The sequence below is a fragment of the Schistocerca piceifrons genome, chromosome 4, assembly GCF_021461385.2.
Source record: "Schistocerca piceifrons isolate TAMUIC-IGC-003096 chromosome 4, iqSchPice1.1, whole genome shotgun sequence".
Lineage (NCBI taxonomy): Eukaryota > Metazoa > Arthropoda > Insecta > Orthoptera > Acrididae > Schistocerca > Schistocerca piceifrons.
The window spans coordinates 144234062-144258369 of record NC_060141.1 but is presented as its reverse complement, the minus strand read 5'-3'; the positions used below and the strand labels follow the sequence as shown (position 1 = coordinate 144258369).

Here is a 24308-nt window from a genome sequence, read left to right as displayed (position 1 = left end):
TAAGATATGACATAAGGATACCATCAGATTCTGATTGCATCCCAAAACAGACCAAAAACAGCTTTTGTAGTGTGCCGCAGGTTCTGATTTCTTAAGAATGCTCCCACCACATTTCAGCGATTTGCAGACTTGTGGCTATAAAGGATGAAGCTTACGACTTAATTCATCTATTTAGATGACACCACTGTATTCCCCAGAACATATGAGGAATATGCTGAGCAATTACAAAATGTATTATTACATTTACAAGATGCCCATTTGAGCCTCATGTTGGATAAATGCTCTTTTACAGAGCTCCTGGTTCAGTATCTGGGACATATCATTAGCTAAGTTGGAGTAAAGCCAGATCCATGACTGACGAAGTCAGATAACTTTCCTGCACCCACTAAGGTAAAAGAGTTGCAAAGTTTTCTAGGACTGGAGAATAATTACCGCCATTTTGTAAAAGACTATGCGACAGTAACTAAGCCCTAACAAAATTATTGAAGAAAGGAGTAGCCCATGAATGGACTGCAGAATGAAAAACCGCAATGTAAGAGATTACAGAAGTGTTAACAAGTTACCCTCACTGACATACCCTGATATCAAGAAATCTTTTAGGCCATCCTGTGGTGCCTCCAATTCTGCTGTGGGTTGCATTCTGAGCCAGGAACACAATGGCGAAGAAAAACTGACTGATTGTGCCTCTAGCCAACTCAATAAGGCTAAAGTTAATTATAGCACAACAGAAAAGGAATGTTAGACTTGGTGTTTGGAGTCAATTAGTTACTATAAATGCTATTTGTATTGTAGGAGATTTACAGTAATAACTCATCAAGCTGCCCTTTCGTGGCTCCTAAATCTGAAAAATCCCAGCAATTGGTTAACATGCTGGGTGTTGAAATTGAGTATGACTATAATGTACACATACACTGGCAAACTTTATCAAAATGCAGAGCTGAAATAAGTGCAAAGAGAGGATGTCAGTTGTCAGCAGAATGCCACACTACAAGATGTCATATCTGAAGATGGTATATTGTATCATACAATTCCTCCTGGGAATTGGTTAGTAATACCAAATGCTCTTCAGCCCATATCATTGGTCCTGTCAAAATAGCATGCTTGCCTGCCACAGAGGCAGGTGAGTTACAACTGCTCCAATTGCTTCTTGTTACAGGTGGCAAAATCAACAACGTGAAATAGAGAGTTATATACATGCTTGTCTCCTGTGCACACAAAGAGTACAACATACACAGGCATGGATTCAGTTGCAGACCTTGCCATAAGCATTTAACCATTTGAGGTTGTGGTTCTGGATACTACAGAACCTTTTGTCCAGACACAACAGAAGAATAAATACATTCTTTCCATAATTGATCACTTTTCTTGGTACCTGGTGTTAGTGCTGCAGTGGAGACTGTGACAAAAGCCTTTGTGAATCACTTAGCATTAGCATTCAGAAGTCCTGATGACATTCTGATGGACCAAGGAATGAATTTCATGCCCACTCTATTTGTGCAAGTGTACAAAGTATTAAAAATTAAGAAGTGAAGGACCACCCCCTTCCATCCCAAAGCTAGTGGCCATGTTGAATGCATCCATAAAACCACTGTCCGAATGCTATCCTCCTATGTGAATAAGACACATAATGATTGTGGTCCTTACTTATCATATGAACTGTTTCCATGTAACAGCAGAGTTCACAAATCAACTGGACACACTCCCCATAAAGTAGTGTACAGCAACCCTATGGGCTCCCCCTTTTAAACTACATGAATTACCTTTGTGTATTGATCTAAGGGAAGCAGAAAACTTAGCCTGAGGGCTTAAAATGATTTGGTGCCAGGTACAGCACAGTAATTTTGAAACCAATTCAAGACAGGTCCAAAGAGGTGATAACATGGCAGTGTTACCCCATAACCCAGTAATTAAAACAGACAAACCTTAAGAGCTTTCTCCACTGTATGAGGGGCCCTACCAAATTACGTGATTGACATCACCTGTTAATGCTGAGATACAGTTAACAGTCCACTCCATAATTGTTCATTTTGACATGTTGACACCTTATCCTGGACAAGTCACCCCCCCTCATATGAAGAACACAGAGCCACCACTGGGCAGAGTGCACACTGTCAAAGGTATGTGGAAGAGAAATAACCTACAATCTCCTTTGAGGTCAAAATATGCCTCATGTTCCAAGTTCCCTTATGCACTTCAGTCATGAGATTTGATGTCTTCAAAAAATGGAAAATCCAGGATTGAATAATTACAATATTATGAAAAAGATATTATGAAAAAGATAGATGGCTACTAACCATATAGCAGAAATATTGTGTGTACTCTCTCTCTCTCTCTCTCTCTCTCTCTCTCTCTCTCTCTCTCTCTCACACACACACACACACACACACACACACACACAGGCACGTGCACACACAGCAAGGATTAAAACATTAGTTGAAATGAAGAACATTATGTTGGGCAGAATTGAGTGGTCCAGCTGTTTCTTGGCCACAGTTTGTCGGTGGCCAGTTATGCACATAGGCAGTTCATTGATTGTTGTGCCGACATAGAGTGCAGCACGTTGCAGCTTCGCTTGCAGATTGCATGACTGATTTCACAGGCAGCTCTGCCTTTGATGGGATGTGTGAAGCTTGTAACCAGACTGGAGAAGGTGGTGGTGGGAGGATATAAGGACAAGTCTTGCATCTTGTGCAACCCATGATCCCAACCCCATTGCCTCATGGCTCATATTCTTGCAATAGACCTGTCCCATACATCCTCCCACCACCACCTACTCCAGTCCGGTTACAAGCATCACCTGTCTCATCAAAGGTAGAGCTACCTGTGAAACTAGTCATGTGACCTAAAAGCTAAGCTGCAGTGGTTGAGAATCTCATTACTTTACCACAGGATCCACAGTTTGTTCCGGCAATAAATGCCAATGGCTATTAGTACTTGTTCTAGTGTCCATCAATAAGAGAGACCATGTAAGGAGTCTCTTTTGGTTTTCCAAGTAACAAATAATAGGGATAGGTCAAAATGTTTTGTCAGTTATTGTTCAGTGCTGTATTGAGTAGGACGTTATGTTGCACAGTTTGCCAATTTTGGATGGCAGAGTTCGAGGAGCAATGCATCTGCATTAAATTTTGCATGAAACTCAAGAAAACCTTTAAAGAGACACTCCAAATGATGCAGGAAGCCTACGATGATGTCTACTTAAGCTGTACTTGGTGTTACAAATGGTTCACACATCTTAAAAATGGCTGGATGGAAATTAAAGATGTCTCTCATTCAGGATGCCCTTGACATATACTGACAACACTCATGTCAGGAATGTCAATGAAATTGTGCATGCCAATAGCAGACTGTCTAACAGATTGCAGAAGAATGGAACATCACTGTTTTATCATGTCATGAAATTCTGACACAGCATCTGGGAATGCATCGTGTTGCTGCCAAGATTGTCCCACGGCTCATGAGTCGAGACCAGAAAGACCTTTGCCTCACAATCTGTGAAGAGCTTCTGGATCATGCAAATGAGAATGAGATGTTCCTTGAGAGAATCATAGCTAGTGATGAGACGTGATGGTTATGATGTTGAGACCAAGATTCAGTCTTCACAATGGGTCGGGAAAGGTTCTCCAAGACCTAAAAAAGTTAGTCAGGTCAGGTCAAATGTCAAAGCCATACTGATAATTTTCTTTGACTTTGAAGGATTAGTTCATCATGAATTTGTGCCACAGGGTCACACTGTTAATTGATGGTACTACCTGGACATATTGCGACACCTGCGAGAAAATGCAAGAAATAAACAGCCTGAAATGTGGCTACTGCATCACAATAATGCACCAACACACTCATCCCTGTCGGTGTGTGACTACTGCACAAAAATCAAAATCACTGTGCTGCCTCATCCTCTGTACTCTCCAGGCTGACCCTTACGAAATTTTCTTTATTTCAGAAGTTGAAAACCCCATTTAAAGGATGAAGATTTGCAATAATAGACAAGATAAAAGAAAATTTGCTGATGGCACTTCATGCGATCCAGCAAGAGGCATACCAAGACTGCTTCCAGAAGTGGAAACAGTGTCAGGAGTGGTGGTGGTAAGTTCCTGTGGGACCAGATTGCTGATGTCATCAGTTCCTAGGCTTACACACTACTTAATCAAACTTAAACAAACTTACACTAAGGATAACACACACATCCATGCCCGAGGGAGGACTCGAACCTCCAACGGGGAGGGCCGTGCAAACCGTGGCAAGGAACCTCTGATGGAGTGGAGTATCAATTGTGGAGGAGAGTATTTCGAAAGAGATGATGCACAATAAGTAGAAGGTAATCATAGAAAAAATTTTGTGGACAAAGTTCTGGAACTTTTTGAACAGACCTTGCATGAGCGGAAAAAAATTATGGCCTGTGGGGCAGTGAACATATTCACTGCTTACTGTTGCTGATTACTGGCATAGCAGCCATCATGGAGTGAGGCAGGGCCTAGGTCCTCTTTGCTTCCCCTCTGCACACCTGTCATCCTGACTGCCACTTGGGGATGCCTTGTGCATGCAGATGCTACCTATCAAGCCTACTCTTGATTTTCCCTCCACAGTTCCTTACATAATCAAGTCAATGTAGCAAATGCTAGAAGCACAGCACCATGGTTCAAAAGAGAATGGAAGTGTAAGATGTAGTAACAAATGTCTGCAGTGACTGCTTATTTAGTTACAAGTAGAAAGAGTTACCTGCCCAGCACAAGAAATGATGCTGCACCTGATGGTGAGAATGGAGAAATATCTGCATTGGAACTGGCTTTTAGAAATTGTTGGCAGAAAGTCCTTGAAACATCTATTAATCCTGAGTTCATAAATGAAATTCATGTACATGGTACCTTACACATTCACGCTGCATGACATTAGTTTTTTACACAGTTCAAGACTAACTTTTCTTTCTGCATGTAAATCTGGCATTAATTCAATACTTGGAGCAAGAGTCCCAGAAAATAAAAGTTCATAAACAATCCTTGTTCTTAAGACAAAATAGAAGTGCATTCCAATGAAAAACAATAATTAACAAGGTTTAGTCTTTACTTTAACACAGCTTGCATTTCAGAATCATCTTCAGTGTGTTTTGAGAGCTTTATCTCTTCCATATCACTTGCAAAAGATAAGGCTAATTATTAGTTGATTCATAGATTGTATGCTGCTTTCTTGGGTACAATTGCAACTATAAGTCTTCACTTAGTGGGTTATAAACAAGGGATTTATCTTCAAACATATCCTATAATGACTAGCTTATCAGGGAACTTGTACGACTTCATTATGGCACCAGGTTCTTGCCACAAAATCTTTTAATATATGGCTCAAGGTTGGCCAGTTTATGAATTTATCTTAATATAATGCCAGTAGGCCTGCTGTTCCAGTTCATTTCCCTAACAAAAAGCCAGGTATTACTCAATATTCAAGTACACCACTAATTTGTAATAAGTGATACACTATAACGAAAAGAGTTAGAATTGACACTGTTGAACGTTCTCACAAACTTATTAAAATGACTGTCAAGATTTTGACAAATGTTTCTATTCATTAGACTTTCTTTTGCAGTAGGGTTCTGTCAGCATCTGTTAACGCCCCTACATTGGACTAATATGGCAAAGAAGGCATATCTAGCACGCTAGCCACTATACCCTGCTAGATTGAGCATGCCCTGTTCATATGCGGAGAGAAAGTTCCGATAAAGCCATGGGAGAGTCACTCAGTGGTGCAAACTATCTTTGTAGCATACTCGGCTAAGGTGCACACTAAAGGCGGATGATCAATTGCAGTTAATTTTGTTTGCAAAGAGATAGATCTACTATAATTATTTTCCATTTATTTGAGTGGGGTGAAAGGAGACCTTTTTGACTCCTTTCACTTTGATACATTTTGGGTTACAGGTGGTCTGGTGGACTGGCAAGTCTCTTAGTCACACTTGTCATAAACAGCAGCCCCACTGTCACTCCAAATGCTTTGTTTGGGAAATCATTGGCCAGGATGCATTTTCCCTAAGACTGATTATGTTCAACCTATACTTGGTAAAACTTCAAGTTCTCACAGATTCTTTACACTTATTTTATTAAGGTATTACACCCACTGTACTACACCTACATATATGCCTGCTTACACTGTCCATGTGCTTCTGTAACTGCTTTAGTGAGCTTTCCTCAGTACACACACACACACACACACACACACACACACCACACCTACACAACTATCTACAGCAGATGTATTGAACTGGCAAGACATTCATGTTTTGTAGAGGAGCAAGGAAACATGCATTCCTGCTATGGCCAGCTCACCAGTATCCACACATACACACATTTCAGAAGGTGACAGTATGTTAAAGCTATCATCAACCTGTTGGCACTGAGCATCTATAGGGGTTCCAGTTCCCTTTGGGAAAGATTTCTTATCATGCTAAATTCATCCCCCAGGCCATACGCATATGCCATCCTCTTAACCAGTTTCACCAAAAGGGCATGAAATTCATGTAGGCTTTGGACTGTGAGTGAGGTTTTCGGTTCCTCAAGTAGTGTTTGTGCTTTGCTCTCTGTTTGGCTTCTTTTATGCTGGGAAACCGTTAACTGATCGCTGACCCCAATATGGCATAGGTGCGGTACAGTCACTTAAGAATCTAGATCTGCTGAGCAGCCCATAACTCATGCATTGAAGATGCTTTCAACAGCACAATGTAACAATGAAGCAAAGTTCCTGTTCCTCATAGACCAGTGTTTTCATTATTTGGCACTCATTATAAGCTACTAGATAGGACTGCCCACTGACTGCAGAGGTGAGCTCTCTTCATTAGTTACTATTCCTGTGACAATTATCTCTGGTCCACTGCCCAGTACACTAATGCAGATGAAGTTGCCTTTGCCAGTGAGTCCTTATTCGGAGATTGACTGACAGTAGACTATTGTTTCCACATTGGACAGTACCTTACAGCAGACTTTGATGGATTAGGATTATCCTTTGATGGTGTGGAAAGTCGTGGCTGCCACAGCTGCTAACCTGTTTTTCCTGAAAATCATTTCAGCAGGTTAGACAGGACAGCTGCAGCACCCTCCTTCAGGAGCAGATTTGGCATGGCCTTTTTTTTGTCTTAGTATGTGACTGCCTCAACATTGTCCAGGGATTCTCATGCTTACCATGGAGGAGTAAAGGTATTGAGTGGTAATCACTCTGATGGTGTCCTCACATACTCCAGCTGTTGCATGCATCGAACTAGGGTATGTCTCATATGAAAGCTCTGGCATGGGGCTGTGTCTTTTGGCTGGCAATCAGTCATGATATTGAACATCTAGCGTGGGCTTGGGTGGCCTATGCAAAGAAGTAATGGTTGCTGCGAGTCCCAGAACTCCATTGGGACAGAGCACACATCAATTTTGTGGCCCTTTCTTGGGAATCGTGTGGTTGATGGTAGTGGATTCATTGTCAAATTTCCTGTATGCTGCCAAACTGTCTTCCACAATTTTGACAGCAACCATTTGTGCAATGTCAGCCATTTTTGCTATCGAGGGCTTCTCCCAGAGCCTCATATCTGATAATGGTCACCCATTTGTGTTGCAGGAGTTTAAAGATTTTTTGCAATGCAGTGGTATCCAATGTCTGACTTCTGCACCATTTCATCAGGCTCCTAACTTACAGGTGGAGCACTTCACAAGAGCATTCAAGACCCTAATCAAAAATTCTAGTCTACCTCGTCTCATGACAGGGCAATGTCTAGTTTTCTACCCAGGTACTGGGTGGCGCTAACAGATGCAGATCGGTGGAAAGTTTGCATGTCACCAGAAATGTGGTCTCTTGGATTTGTTGCAATCCACGTTGCATGCCCCATACCATTGTCGCCCACTGAATTTTCCTCGTGGAGCTCCAATTTAGGCACAGTTTAGGCAGCAGGGGTGGCTGCCGGGTGTAGTGTTGAGCCACAGAAGTTGGCATTTGTTTGTGTTGTGTGTCAGTCAGGAGCAGCTGATCCATCATTTAAATCAGTTGCGTCTGCAACCTGTTGGAACCATGATGGCTGCTGTTCCTGAGCCACCCTGACATTGAGGGTGATCAAGGCATTTTCCTGGTAGGAGACCCAAATTGTGGCAACATGCACACCACTGCCGCCCCCACTGCACCCTTCTTTTGCCTGTGGAATATGGTGTTGACAATGATTGGTCCTTCGATTCCTGCTGTGGAGCCCATGGACTTGGAACTGGCCACCTCCTCTCCTCATTTGCCTGTGGAAAAGTCCTTGCCCTGCCAATGCAGGCTGGCCAGCTATGATGCCAGCCTTTACAATCTTCCACCATTCTGATCGAGTCAGTTGTGATGGTGTTGCCTTCTTTGGCAGCAGACTCACTGCCGGAGAATCTTGCATCTTCTCCAGTTTTCTGATGGAGGGCTTGGAAGAAACCTGGCCATTTTTGGCCCTATGTGGTCTTTTCATTGGTGGGGTGGGGGGGGGGGGGGGGCAGGGGGGTAGCCATTTAGTATTCCCTCCAGTGGGCATTGATATGAATGTGCATTAGCTGCTGTGGGTCTCACAGCAGAGTGTTGCGGTAAGCAGTCTTGTGTGAAGCATTCTGTGGGCAGAACCACTGACCCTGGTGTGTACTTCACAGCAGCAATAGGTTGGACTTATCAGTTCTTATGCTGACATTGGCCAACTTTGACCTGCCTTTGCATTGCACTGTGTTCTTGATTATGTGTGCTAGTTGTTCAGTCATTCACTATGGTTGTGTTTTGTGCCTTCACCTGTGTTTGTCTGTGCAGTATCTGCTCCCCTGAAGATTGACCTGCACATCATGTTTTTTTTCCTTCTTCTAGAGTCCAACTCTTTGCCTCCCGTAGTCAAGACTCTGCCAGCCAGGGTAGTTACATTTGTGCCAACAAGACGTTTTTGAAGCATTATCACGCCACTGCAGATACAAAATATATATTGGCATTATTGGAATTTTTTGTACTGAAGATACATACAGGTCAACTATTCTGTCTCTTGTAATTTTATAGTTTTTTCAGGTGAGTTTTGCTTTTGTTATAATTACCCTCATTAAAACTATCTCTAACTGCTTTACAAAAGCTTAAGATAATTTCTACCAGTAGCCTGTCAACTATCAGTACTGCAGCTTGTGTACTTCTTCAGCTCCTACTGTAGCACAGCATTCAAAGAGCTGTTCAGCACAGTACATTCTCTCAAATTCTACAGCTGATGGTTGTGTGATATTGGAAAGTTGTTTTAGTGGTCACTTCTGCTACTGTTCTTGTAGGTGAGTATAGCACATGCTTTCTTCCAACCACTTACTCAATCTTTTGTTTGGTGGATCTGTGGTATATTACTGTGAAGAGAGGATATAAATTATGTACAGAGTCTGACAGGGATTCCATCAGGTCCTGGAGCCTTGGCTAATTTTAGTAATTTTAACAAGTTCTTATTACCACTGACAGTAGTATCTGTACCACTTATCTTTACAGAAGTGTAAGATTTAAACTGGAGAAATGCTCTTGGATCTTCTTTTGTAATCTTTTTGCGTTTGCTCTGCTATTCTCAGTTTCAGTTCCTCTGTCCTCCATGAGTGGCCGGGCACTAACTTGTCTCACTGACAGTTTGAAAAAAATAACCAGAATATCTTTGGGGTTTGCGAGAGGTCTTCCATTGAGATTATACCAAGACAGTTGCTGAAGGCTTTCAAACATTGCTATGTTGAGAGTCAAATATGTTTCATTTAACAAATAACTTTGCTTTACATCAATTGTGCAGTAGTTATTGTTTCTTAAAAGTTTCTTTACAGGCGCTGTATACCATGGAGGATCCTTCCCATTATGAATTTTCTTGTGAACTGCATCCCTGTCGAGTGCTTGACCAGCTACTCTTCTGAACCTGAGCCACAGTTCTTCTTTGAGATATTGCAGCAGTTAACATCTTTCAACTTCACATTACTGAGACATTAAAATGTACTGGACAAAAACTGTTACAACTCCCAGTTTAATGTACACAGGTTTGCAATGATCCATTTATTATTTGCATGTGATGCCCCACAACAAACATATCCATGTTACCAAGTGTTTTCTGGCCTCGCAATAATTAATTTCCTCTAAAGCAAGAACATCTTGTGTTTGTGAAACGTTGGTACCTTATATTTGAGACAACTGCATTCTATTGGCGTGGAACATCATGAAGAAAGTGTGAAAGTAAAGCAGTAATACGAGCAGGCCAACCAAATTTAATGGCAGTTATTTCGCCTATACTTATAAAAACCCCGGTAATGAAATAAGGGACAGTACGCAAATAATTGGATAAACTAAGTGTAAATACGTCGCTAGGCCTAGAGATACAAATTCTCGAGCATTAATTTACAATCCTAGTTTTCCACAAACGGAAAAAATGCGTGCGAAAATTGGGTTTTTCGTTTGTAAAATTGCTATACAACAGTATTTATCGCACAAATTGCTGTTCATTCTGCGTGATCGTACGCAAATAACTTGTTGCATACTGCAATCGGTCTGTTACCTTTACAATTGACTGCTTCACTACTGTTAAGATTCGAAAACTTGTGCGATACTACGCCATCAAGTCATTTTTCTTCCTCACTGATGAGTAATGATATGTATTACGGTGAGTACCCGAAAGTATGAAACATTCACCATACTTAAATACAATGCAGGAAGCTACTGAATAGTCTTTTTAGGCACTTCAATTCAGTCCTATTAGTTATTCTTAACACGAAGGTCAGGCCAGGTTTCATTAAAGCTTCGGTGTCATGGATTTAAATTATAGAGTATCAAGAGGGGGCAAGCGTTGTTATTCCGTCTCATTGGCAACTCTACGAAGTATGACTGACAGCAAGTGTTAGTTCGCACTTCGCATGTAACAAACTTAGCTGTAAAAACGTCTCCTTTTTTTCCCTCTTTCTTCTCTCACGTACTGCTTGCAAGACTTTCTTTGGTAATTCATAAAGAACAAATGGCGCGACAAATACATTGATCTGTGCTGCAATCGTAGAGTATGCCCTTTTGTATGACAAATATTGACAGAACGTACATTTACAGGGCTGTGGCGCAAATATTCTTAAAAGAAATTAGTAGCTTCAGTATGATAGAATCTGCATCGAAGTGTCGCTAAGCCAATCACGTGCCTTCTATCAAAACTTTTTGTTTCAAGATGGCGGGTGAGTGCTGTGTACTCGAATGGAATGATTTCTAACTTTTGTGGTTTACAATGAGGCATTTACCCACTCTGTGCGTTTCAGATGTCTCGTCGTATTTGCAAGATGAAGACGAAGAAAATCCAGATGAAGGTATGATAGATTATTTAAGTTCCCTTTCCTTTTAAATGTAAGGTGTAATAAATTGATGTAAAGAAAGACAGCGCTGTTCTGTAAATGTTGGTGTGTTGTGTGTCATTGTCTAGCCGTGTGTCAGCTAGGTTATGGAAGTTTCATTGTTTCCAATTTCATAACATGTCATCTGCTACGTTAGAAGTACTATGTAGTATTACACGTGCGGTGTTTGTGTCTTTCAGTTGTAGCAGGGATAGGTGGGAGTCTGCTTGTGAATTTTGTTGTACTAAGACTCGCTGCATAATTGTACATTGAATGATTGCCGTTAAGACGACATTGTATTGGAAATAAGTGTCTTACATGACGATTACTAAATCATTTGCTTTATGTCGTTGTAAATACTTGTTATCTTTAGCAATGATATTCCGTGACAAAACTGACCAGGATCCAGAAAACAAAGATTTAACTATGATGAAGATCCGTAAAATTTAGTGTATCCAGCTATGCAGGCTAGAAAAATACTTTTGACATGGATCATTGCGGCTAGTTTGCGCGAGTAGTGAACATTATCTGAAAAAATTAGTTATATAAAGCAGTGTAATTGAACTATTAGAAGTGAACAATTCATGCTGTAAAAGTACATTTATTCCTTCCAATTTCTTAAGACGCGGAAGTTGATGATGGGCATATTTTAGTTTAAAACATTGTGTACAGAGCGGCTGTAAGTCATAAACATTGCTGTTAAATGCGATGGCATGTTTACATTTCCTTTTTGGCTATTAACTGCGACAGTATACGTTCACGGGTTGTACTACAAGATGTAGCAATCATACTTCATACAATGGTTAACAATGAGCCGGAGGTATTTTAAGAATAGTAAAAATGTAAATCACATTCGTACTTAGTGTCATACTGTGTCTTTGACACATACTTGACGTGTTGGACCAGGGATTTCAAATCAAAAGATTTCGTTACTATCCTGTAGAATCTATGGTTTTCCAGTTAGCGTAGAAATTCCTGTTCTTAATGTGGCTTATGATATTCCAAATTATCGAAAGAGAGAATTGAAATTAAAAGTTATCAATAATTGTAGTTTTCTATATTTGATACAAATTGTAGAATGTTATTTCTATGTTTTATAGTGATTTACTAGCTTTGATAAAACATTAAAGACCACAGTTTCATTTGTTGTTATTTGGAAGTGTCATCCCTAAATAAAAATGAGGTCAGAATGCACTGTGTGTCTCTTTTTGCTTTCGTCAGTAACCTACAAAACTTTGAATGTATCATGCCTATCATTGTTTTTAGTTGGGCCTACAGAAGTTTACTATTACTTGCTCAAAACCATTACATGTATACAGATTTGTCATTTGGAGAGACAAATTAATTTTGTAATACTATTGCTACTTTGAGTAAACAATTTTTTGCCCTGTACTTTGCCAGGCCATTTGTGGTTTGTTACATTTACACAAAATAAGAGTAACATTTTGGTTAAAGTACATGTGACATTAAAGAAACTATTTGGAGTTTGAAGAATTATCCTGGTCTGAGCTGTCAGTAGGCTGTATTATTTTCAGATTGTTTTGTTATGCTTAACAATTGATCTAAAAACATTAATTGCAAAGTTACTGATCATGTGATAGAGTTGAAACCAATTTTATGTACACTTTTAATAATACAGGAGAAGTTTTATGCCAGAATTTTTTTCAGTTTTCACCACATGCTAAATATGTTAGAGCATACTGTAGGGGACATTGTGAAATTTGTAGTTCTAGATCAAAGATTCTGCAACCACTGCTTTGGATAAAGGAAAGTGTAGCTCTCGGTTTCTTTTGGTCTTGGGGGCACTTATTTACAGATCACTAGGTCATGTATGGAGAGTCAGTTAGGTATCATACACATTATGTACAACGTCGGTCGTGCTTCATGTTGCAAGAGTTGGTGCTGTGTTGTGCTCCAAAAAGAGATTCAATGATCCGTAATGATTAGAGTTTGAGACAATAAATTGAAGCGAGCAGTGTTTTGTGTACTAACCTCTAATAAATGTGTGTTAATATCCAGGAGAGTTCATGAAGAATAAAGCAATCAAAATTTTGTCACAGCTGCTACCGCTTTTCACATGGTGTACAGATCTTCAGAGACTCACTACCAGCAAATATCGTTAGTTTTAGAGGTCATGGTGGTATTTCATTTGGCCAGATATGTTAGCATCCTGTGTTCAGTTAGATTTCTAGCATGATTTGACACCAGTCCACAATCTGCGTTATGATATTTACTACTCTCCCACATGGATCTTGTGTCAACAGAATGATTGTAGTGTAACTCAAGGTCTAGTTGAGTTGACAGTTGGTGGACCCAGTAATTGTGAATGTGAAATACAGGTTGCCGTAATTTACCAATCAGTAGTGTAGAATGATGTTGTATGTTCGCATCATATTTAAAACACTTTTTCTATAAAATTGAAGATAAATTCAGAAAGGTGTATTAGGTAAGGGAGATGAGGACATGCCCCTGCTAATACTGGAAGCGATAGGAGGAGAAGGGCTGTGATAGCTACAGATCATACAAATAAAGGTGTTTGATCTAGAGTTATACTTTCTGATCGTATATTAATTGCTGTTTCTTTAAGGGATAAGCTTTGAAGTTAATAACCTATAATTTATTTTATAAAATATAATGGTAAGCTTTAAACCAGCTATTTCAATAATTTTTCTTGTAAACATATTTAATTTTTGCAAATCGAATTATAGGGAGTCGTGGTAAAACATTGGATGGAGCAATAGACTCCACCCCCTTGAGATTCACAGGGATGGGAATTTTTGCTTGTTATATACCCTCCAGGATGACCCCAGTTTCACTAGCCTGCTGTCCAAAATTAGTACTGGAGATCTTTCTCTGAGGGTAAAGAGTGGCCGGATCGAGGGATTGGCCATACCACCAGTTCCTAGTGCCTAGGTGGATAGACAGGCTGCACTTTAGTCAGCCATGCTGATAGGTAATAGGCTTGTGCCACAGACCTTCTTTAATTAGAATTTTTAATTACTACTATGCGAGACAACTTTTAAATTTTTCTCACAGCTTCTAGTAATAAACTAAAAGTTAAATTTTGTTTTTCAGGCTAAGCTTAATATTTACTGAAATGTACTCTACCATGTGACACTTTTCAATATGGTTTCTTTCAGCACTATTCTATTTTCCCTTGCTCTTATTTGCAAAGAAATGACCAGTAGTGATGAAATTTTCCTAACCTCCTCCATGAACCATGTGGTGGCTTGCAGTGCATTTACGTACTGTTTACAATACAATTAAAGGATCACTTTTTTGAAAGCCCCATAACAGTCTTCTGTTGTGATTCAATGGCTTCAAGTTGCCTACAATCTTTCTCTGTATGGTACAAAAGTATGGTGTCATGTAAAGTCGCCATTGGGCTCAGCGATACTTCAAACAACAAAGTGTTGGCACATGCTGTGCAAGGAAGCCCAGAGCTCAGAAGCTTAAGTGACATGTAAGGGGGTCAGTGATGTAACAGGCACCAAATTTCACCGCAATTCTGACCGCCATTGATGTCACACGATGGGAAGGTCATCATATCCCGTCTTACCCACACATCATGCCTTTTTGTGGTGCCTCTGCAGTGGAGATCATAATAACGATGCCAAGCATTGAAATCGCATTGTTTTGTCGCAAATGTTACCTAAGCATTTTGAGCCCTACTGTTTCACACCTTACTGTGGGGTGATCGTGGGTAACTGCAGCATTGACACATGTGTGAATAAAATGACAAAGGGTCCCACTAAGATCCCCCTGTTTGATGACACCCTCCGTAGCACCAACCCACTACATAGAATTTTAAAAATGTATGTGTACAGAGATAACTTGTGAAATGGTCCTAGATGCTAACAGGCAGGCATCTAGAATAAGAGGGGTGTAAACAGATTGCCTGTCTGCAGGTCTCTATTATTATTATTATTATTATTATTATTATTATTATTTTGTTACTATCACACTACTTTACAGGTTCTCTGTACAGGCATATTTTTAAAATTCCCAATAATGGTGGATGGGTACCACTGAGGGTTCCGAAATGGGGGAGGGGGGTCTTGGAGGATTTCCTTCGCCCGTTTATTCATGCAAGCGTCAGTGTCGTGAACCCCCCACCCCTGTGATGACACCACAGGAAGGCACGAAACGAGAGAGCTGAAAGTGCTTAAGCAGTCTTTGCTGCCTTGGATCACATTCGGATTTTGTTGAATGATTTTGAACTATTTCTAATGTTTCCACTGTACACGAGCAAAAATTTCTATTGTCCTGCACTCTGAAGGAGTGTGATCACATTTAGTGGGGATGCAGTCCCACAATGTTCTTAGAGTTGGGTTGAAATGCCCGGGGGGTATCATCGGTGTCAAAGGTTGTTAAGATCATCGTCCTGTTGCTCATTGCACTGTGAACTGCCATTTTCAATCACAAAATGTGTGGGAGTCAACATCCCAAGAAGAAGGGTGGTTTTTTGATGCCCTTGTGCCATCCCCTTAGTCCTTACCATGTTGATTTTTGCAGCAGTGTGTCTGAAATGTCTTCCTTGCCACACACAGAAAACAGCAAGATTGCAAACGCTGAACATAGAGATTCTGAACTTCATTGCAGACTCATTAAAAGAAGGTGTGAGATGTGGGTAAGACGTGGTATGATTTACCCACCTTACATATCATGAATTTCTGAGCTCTGGCCTTCTTTTCACAATTCAACACTTTGCTGTTTGAAGCATCGCCAAGCTTGAGGTTTACATTGCAGGGGCCATGCTTTTGCACCATTGCAGGAGGAGGTTGTAGGCACTTTTGAGTCGAACTTCAGACTTCGGGTGTTGCAATGGGAAACAGTTACAGGGTTTTAAAAAAGTGATTTTTCGTGTTGTGCAGTGCAGTCTAATGTAGATGAACAGTAAAATACAGCTGTTTTATGTAGAAATGAATTAAGCATATATTTTACTGATGTAATAGGGTTAACACATCTGTGAATACAAAACTTGCAAAATTACTGATAAAAATGTCTATGATTAAATTAGAATTTGTCACAATGACTTATTTAGTTATTTGATCCTCTCTCTTCTTTTTCCCCTACAAATAGAATTTTGTTGCAAACTCCACAGGTTCAAAACATTTGTTATTCTTAAACCACCACCATTATTAAATCCATATTTTTAACAATCACTGTAAGAAGATTTATCCAATACAACGTTTTTTTCAGCCTTGTTTTATAATATTTATTTTTCCTAATTTATTTATTTAAACTCACTCTTCAGTTCTCAATTTTTTTAAATGTCCCCTCCAATTTAACTTTTATTGTGGGAAAGGTATATGTCCTTAAACTGTACTTTATTATTATTTACATTTTACGACCTTCATTGGACCAACTTTATACAAAGAATTTTTGTTTCCTGTCAGCCCAATACTTCATTCTCTCGGGTCTCATCCTTTCTTCATCGGAAAGCACCCTTCCTATTCTCTGTCTGTTGATTCTCATTTGCAGTCTGGTTTGTTTGTCTGTGAGTTTCCTGATTTTGTCAGTTTTGTTTCTTAGGTCTTCCAGTGTAATCTGTAGCTCATCCATATCTCCCTTGATTTCTGTAATCCACTTAATGTCGCGCTTACTATTCCAAAATTGTTCTATTATTCTCTTGATGATCCTGTTCTCTGTTCCGATTATATGTCCGAAAAATGAAATACGTTTCTTTCTTGGTTCTATTTCCTTGTAGACTGTTTCATTTGTAGCTACTCTCCTGTGTCCCATCTTTCTGGTATGATTTGTTGATGCGCATTCTGATGATTCTTCTCTCTATTTTGAGTATTTTGTCTATTTGTGCAGTGTTAGTTGTTTTGAAGATTGTTTCAGTCGCGTATGTTGTTTCTGGTTGAGTGGCTGTTTTGTAGTGTTTTAATTTTGTTTGTGGTGGGTCAGTTAACATGATAAATGTTTTTTTAAAGGATATTCCAATTTTCTATGCTGTTTCATGTAGTGAGATAACTTGTTGTTTGGTTTCCTGAATACTCTTGGACAAGAGAGCAAGGTTGTCAGCAAATCCTAGACAATTTAAACTTAAGTTGGCTTTGGGTCTTCCAAGTATATGTTCTTTGGGTTAGTCTTGTACCATTCGCTCATTATGTATTCTAAAGCACAGTTGAACAGCAGGGATGCCACGCAATTTCCTTGTCTTAAAACCTGTTTTTATGATGAATGGCTCAGAGGGTTCCCCCCTGAAATTGACTTCTGATACAGTGTTAGCTAAGGTGAGTTCTATAAATTTGATTAATTTTGTATGAAGCCCAAAATTTCTTAAGATTTTTAACGTTGAAGGTCTATGGATAGTCATATGCTTTTTTAAAGTCCAGAAAGGTTATTACTGGAGGTTTATTTCATTTCTTGTAATTTGCTATGGCTAATTTTAAGTGATTTGTTTTGCACAGTTTCTCCAAGGTCTGAAGCCTCCTTGGTATCACCTAATTCCTCCTCTATTTGCTCTTTTATCCTCTTTTATAGGATTCTGGAGAAAATATTGTATGTACAGTCAAAGAGAGAGATACCTCTAATTATCTGGGTTGCTTTTATCTCCTTTTTTGTGGAGTGGCTGGATTATGGCTGTGGTCCAATGTTAAGGAAACTTTTTCTGTTATCTGGATTTTTGTTAGGGCCATGTGTAAGGATTTCGAACAAAATCGCTGGCATATTTCCACATTTCTGCAAAAACTTTGTCTTCTCCACAAGCCTTTTTCATCTCTCTGAGTACCGTTTCCACCTCTCGGGTTGCTGGAGGATTTATGAGATCATGTGGAGTCCTGATGGGTGTGTCTCTATTAATTGCTAAAAGTTCCTGGGGTTCGTCACAATTCAAAAGTTTGCTAAATGCTTTTGCCGTGATTTCGGCATTTTCCTTGTCATTATGTGCCATTTTCCATCTTCCCTTTTCAGCATTAACATGGCAGGGGCAAATTTTTGTAATTGTCTTCCAAACATTTTGTAAAAGTCTCTGGAATTGGTTTTGTGGTAATTTTCTTCTGTTAATTCAATTACATCTTACTGTGATTGTCTCTTGGTTTGCCTGATAATTAGTGTGAACTGTTTACTGATGTTTTTGAGGTTGGTTGCATTTTCTTCTGTTTTCTGTGTTTGAAATTTTAACCATGCATCATGTCTTTCTTCATGAATTATGTCACATTCTGGGTTCCACCAGCCATGTCTTTCATATGGGTTCAATGGGGCTAAATTTTCTGCTTGTTGCCTGAGAATTTAAACCAGTTCTTCTAAATTATGTCAGTTTTATGTTTTGTATGACTTCTCTATATTTATCACTTCTAATTAGTTGGTGGGGATCAAAGACCCTCTTTAGTTTATTGATCTGTAGTTTCTTTTTTAGTGGTGTGAACTTAATTTTGATTTTGACAATGTAATGATCTGAACTTGTATCTATCCCTCGTAATACTTTAACGTTGTAGAGTTCTCTGTGTAAGAATTTGTACATAAATACATGATCCAGCTGCCATTCGCCTTTTCTACAATCAGGATGTTTCCAAGTTTTAAGTTTGTTTGGCCTACTTTGTGGACTTTGAGATCAGTTTGTGTTCCCTACAGAGTTCAACAAGTCTTTGACCATTCTTATTGTTTGTTTATGTGGAGCCCATTTTCCAATGATATCTTGGTATTTCTGTTGTCTTCAGAGTTGGGCTTTGAAGTCCACTAACAGGATCTTAACATTGTTAATATTTACTTGGTTTATTGCTTGGTCAAAGAGATCCCAAAACTTTCCCGCTTCTTTCCTAGTCTGTTAGAAAATTTTTCTCATTAGTAGGGACATGGGCATCGATGAGGTATAAATTTTGTTGGATGCTTTTAAACTCAAAGTTGCAACTTGAAAATCAATAATTGAATCTCCTATTTTCACATTGACTATAAACGCAGTTCTAAAAAGGGGATGTTATATACTTTATTACAATCGTTATTTTTTCTGTTGTACTTCTAAGATTGCAACTCAAAGTAACTGGATTTTCGATAGTTTAGGCCAAGGCTAGTGGCCTGCTTATGTGTTCTGTACAGCGATGTTGCAAGTGTTAGACATGAGCTATGATAGAGACAAAAGGGGGTGTGTTAACTGCTGTTTCTACACATCCAGTAGGAGTCCAGTAGACAGACGATGTGTTGAAGCAAGACACTAAAGAATAGCATCAAATTTTCCTGTTGGTTTACAGTTCTATAATCTCAGAAATAACACATTCAGAAGAAAATGGCAAATATATTGACAACCAGATTTTTAATTTATTTAACCTGTGGTATTAGATTCAAACCTAACCACAGCCTTGTAAGTCATGGCATATTTGGAAAGAAATGGACATTAGTGATTCAATTTTCACAAGTGAAACTCACATTTGAACCTAAACTGGACCCTGCCGTAAGTTACAGATCAGTATGTCACCCCCCCCCCCCCCCAGCTGTGTGTTTGGTTTCATATTTGCTATAAACAAAATCGGGAATCAACAGTGAACAACAGAATTGTTTAAATTTCAGCACTAGTAATACATTCTTTTCTTGTCTCTTATTGGCAAGTATCATCCCATTGGCTATGCGAAACTCACGCATTGTCAGTCTGAGCAGCAGAGAAACACTGCCATGACTGCTGCTGGCCCTGTTCTAGCCATTATCTGGATTTTCATTGCTTGCACTTGGTTCACATTCAGTTTTGCAGTTCACTTTAGCATTCAAAGAACCAACTGCAACATCAAGGTTGTATATGCAGCCTTCAGTGAAACCATTTGAGTGAATAGCTTGACGATAATGGATTCATATTTTCAACTTTTAAATATCACAACGATTAATTAAATTTGTCAGCTGCAGTGAAAAATTGACTTGGGTACTTAGTGGTGTTAATTTGACTGTTGGTGTCTGATTACCGTCACTCATCTTAATATCCATTGCATTACTTTGAGAATGAGAACGTGGTCCAAATAGGCTGTATTATTTTGTTTTATCTAGGTTATTGGCCAATTTTCAAGCACTTATCTTAAACTTCCATTAAGATATGAGGTTGAAATTGGCGTATCACATAGATAATAAAAAGTAATGCAGTGTTTGTGGACCACGTTCTCATAACACATTGAGGCAGTGTACTCCTAGAAATAAAATTTTAAAATGCACTGCATTACTATTTCTTAGTCAAACAAAGCAGAATTACTGTCACTTGACTTAATATCCATTGCATTATTGTTTCTTAATCTGACAAATATAGCAAATTATCATATAGATCTGCAGCAGTTCAAAGAGCCATGCCATCTCTTACTACTATAATGGCATTTGCAAAAACTTTCTCACTTCTAATTTTTTTTTTTCTTTTCAAAGTTCACACTATGGTACTTGAGCCTAAAAGCGAATAACTTAACTTGCCCCTATTGTTCAATGTAGTAATATATTATTACCAGAATAAATTGTTTAGGTGGGCTGGGGATGTATTTCAACCCTGCTGAAGCCTCCAACGAAGAGTTTGTTGAAATCTGTTCATCGGCAGACATTAAGGATAAAGCAGTGTTACTACTTTTAGAAATTGTTGAAAATGAGTTGTGGCATATTTAGATACAGTATCTGTAAATTAGTGAATAGTCTTAAATTTTCAAAAGTTGTGACATAATCGCGAATGTAAAACAGTGATGCAGGTACTGTCAAATGTTTTTTATTCCAGTCTTTGATCACGGTATAAAGTCCTTCGATGATGACTGGTTTCAGTCAGTAATGACTATTTGCAGATGTACAATATAAAAATATATACATCTAGTGGGCAGTCTATCTTTCAAAACAATACAGTATTTCCTATCACAATATACTCTGATACAAACTGGGAATGTACAGATAAAATAAGGTAAAATGTACCAGTTCTACACCATGTCCTAATGTGAAAAGCCGTCATGGCATCATCAAAACATAAACACACACTCGGCAAAGCATTGTCACGTAGAGTTAAAATATGGTGTAAAATATGCCACATCGCCCAGTCATCTTGCAACTGGCGTTACTTTACAAAACATACTGAAGTGCAGTAGCTATCAGAAATATGTATGCCTGTACGCTTCATAGATATTGCTAGTGTGGACTTAGATGTATTCTTCATTTACATAAGACCCATAATATGATGAAAATACAGTAGGTAAAATACATACAGCAGACTTTTAAATTTTGATAATTACTATAGAAACAAATTGTAATAAAATAAGACGAAGACAGTAACATTATTTAAAGGAAATGTGTAAAGGTAATAGGTTTTGACACTTTCTCGGTGAATTTACGGTCAAAAATAAAATATACGTAATATACTTCCTATAGCAACCTATAAATTACCTATGAAAGATAAAATGACAAAATAACTGTATGGAACAAAAGACAGATCGAGACTCGAACTCGGGATCTTTGCCTTTCGCGGGCAAGTGCTCTACCAACTGAGCTACCGAAGCACGACTCACGGCCGGTACTCACAGCTTTACTTCTGCCAGTACCTCGTCTCCTACCTTCCAAACTTTACAGAAGCTCTCCTGCGAACCTTGCAGAACTGGCACTCCTGAAAGAAAGGATATTGCGGAGACATGGCTTAGCCACAGCCTGGGGGATGTTTCCAGAATGAGATTTTCACTCTGCAGCGGAGTGTGCGCTATCCTTTCTTTCAGGAGTGCTAGTTCTGCAAGGTTCGCAGGAGAGCTTCTGTAAAGTTTGGAAGGTAGGAGACGAGGTACTGGCAGAAGTAAAGCTGTGAGTACCGGCCGTGAGTCGTGCTTCGGTAGCTCAGTTGGTAGAGCACTTGCCCGCGAAAGGCAAAGATCCCGAGTTCGAGTCTCGGTCGGGCACACAGTTTTAATCTGCCAGGAAGTTTCATATCAGCGCACACTCCGCTGCAGAGTGAAAATCTCATTCTAAAAGACAGATCAATGATCAGCACCTTCTGTTGGCTCGGCCACCATTATGTTACGTAGGCGTGTAGCGGTCATAAGAATTTAACCACTAGAGGGCTTTTCGTACATTGTGATACATCTCCCACAGAAAACGTTTATACAACGTATTACCAGTCAATAAATAAGATTTTATAGTCTATCCATAAAATCCATGAATAGATAGGGTATAATCAGTTTCAGGACTAGAGGGACGAGTGTATGGAAGGAAGGCAAATGCATACTGTTCTCGACATAAATAAGCAACAAGGCTATATATAAAGTGTGGCATTAAGTAGTTATTGTAATATGTTATCAGATAAAGCAGAGGAGGTCTTTGGCACAAAATCACTCAATCCATTGAGTACCCCTGTGGGCTCATGCTTTCTGCAAAGGGTTGTACTCTCGATTTGTTAGAGGAGTTGGAGATTTATAAGGCCAAAAAGCATGAGCCCACTAGAGTACTCGTGGACAGAGCGATTTTGTGCCTAATGCTTACTTTGCTCTATTTGATAACATGTTACTCAATGCCTCACTTATTTATATCTAGCCTTGTTGCTTATTTATGTCAAGAACAGTATGCATTTGCCCTACTTCAATACATTTGTCTATTCATGGATTTAATGGTCAGACTATATAACCTTATTTATTGACTGTTAATATGTTGTATAAACTTTTTCTGTGGTAGACGTACCACAATGTACGAAAAGCCCTCTAGCAGTTTAAGTTCTTATGACCGCTATGTGCCTACGTAACATCCTGGTGGCCGAGCCAACAGAATGCGCTGATCATTGATTTGTCTTTTGTTTCACACAGTTATTTTGTCATATAGACATTTTATCTTTCATAGGTAATTTAGCGGAGAGGTATCTGTTGAGAGGCCAGACAAACCTGTGGTCCCTAAAGAGGGGCAGGAGCCTTTTCAGTAGTTGCAGGGCAACAGTGCGGATGATTGGCTAATCTGGCCTCGCAACATTAGCCAAAGCGGCCTAGCTGTGCTGGTACTGCGATAGGGTGAAAGCAAGGGGGAAACTACAGCCGCAATTTTTCCCGAGGGAATGCAGCTTTACTGTATGGTTAAATAATGATGGCGTCCTTTTGGGTAAAATAGTCCCCCATTCGGATCTCTGGTCGGGGACTACTCAGGAGGACATTGTTATCAGTACAAGAAAAGCTGGCGTTCTACGCATTGGAGCATGGAAAGCCCGATCCCTTAATTGGGCAGGTAGGTTAGAAAATCTAAAAAGGGAAATGGATATAGTGGGAATTAGTGAAGTTCAGTGACAGGAGGAACAAGTCTTCTGGTTAGGTGGAAATTTGGGTTATAAGTACAAAATCAAATAGGGCCAGTGTAGGAGTAGGTTTAGTAATGAATAAAAAATAGCAGTGCAGGTAAGCTACTATGGACAGCATAGTGAACACATTATTGTAGCCAAGATAGACACAAAGCCCACACCTACCACAATAGTAAAAGTTTATATGCAAACTAGCTCTGCAGAATACGAAGAGATTGAAGAAATGTGTGGTGAGATAAAAGAAATCATTCAGATAGTGAAGGGAGATGAAAATTTAAGTCATGGGGGGACAGGAAGAGAAGGAAAAGTAGTAGGTGAATATGGAATAGGGGTAAGGAATGAAAGAGGAAACTGCCTGGTAGAATTTTGTACAGAACATAACTTAATCATAGCTGACACCTGGTTTAAGAATCATGAAAGAAGGTTGTAGATATGGAAGAGGCCTGGAGACACTGGAAGGTTTCAGATAGATTTTATAACGGTAAGGCAGAGATTTAGGAACCAGATTTTAAATTGTAAGACATTTCCAGGGGCAGATGTGGACTCTGACCACAATTTATTGATTATGAACTGCAGATTAAAACTGAAGAAACTGAAAAAAGGTAGAAATTTAAAGAGATCGGACCTGGATAAATTGAAAGAACCAGAGTTTCAGAGAGAGCATTAGGTAACAGTTGACAAGAATGGGGCAAAGAAATACAGTAAGAGAAGAATAGGTTGAGAGATGAAATAATGAAGGCAGCAGAGGATCAAGCAGGTAAAAAGATGAGGGCTAGTAGAAA

General features: G+C 39.3%; 1 protein-coding gene across 2 annotated transcripts in view; it reads left to right on the top strand.

Moving 5' to 3' along the window:
- The first annotated feature begins 10952 nt into the window (after positions 1-10952).
- The window catches only part of LOC124796446 (serine/threonine-protein phosphatase 4 regulatory subunit 1-like), a 325673-nt gene continuing 312317 nt past the window's right edge, over positions 10953-24308 (top strand). The window contains exons 1-2 of one of the 2 annotated variants that reach the window (XM_047260648.1): positions 10953-11168; positions 11250-11297. In XM_047260648.1, coding sequence (XP_047116604.1) covers positions 11162-11168; positions 11250-11297 — 55 coding nt within the window. In that variant the 5' untranslated portion in view covers positions 10953-11161. The other variant, XM_047260646.1, reaches the window with a different exon arrangement.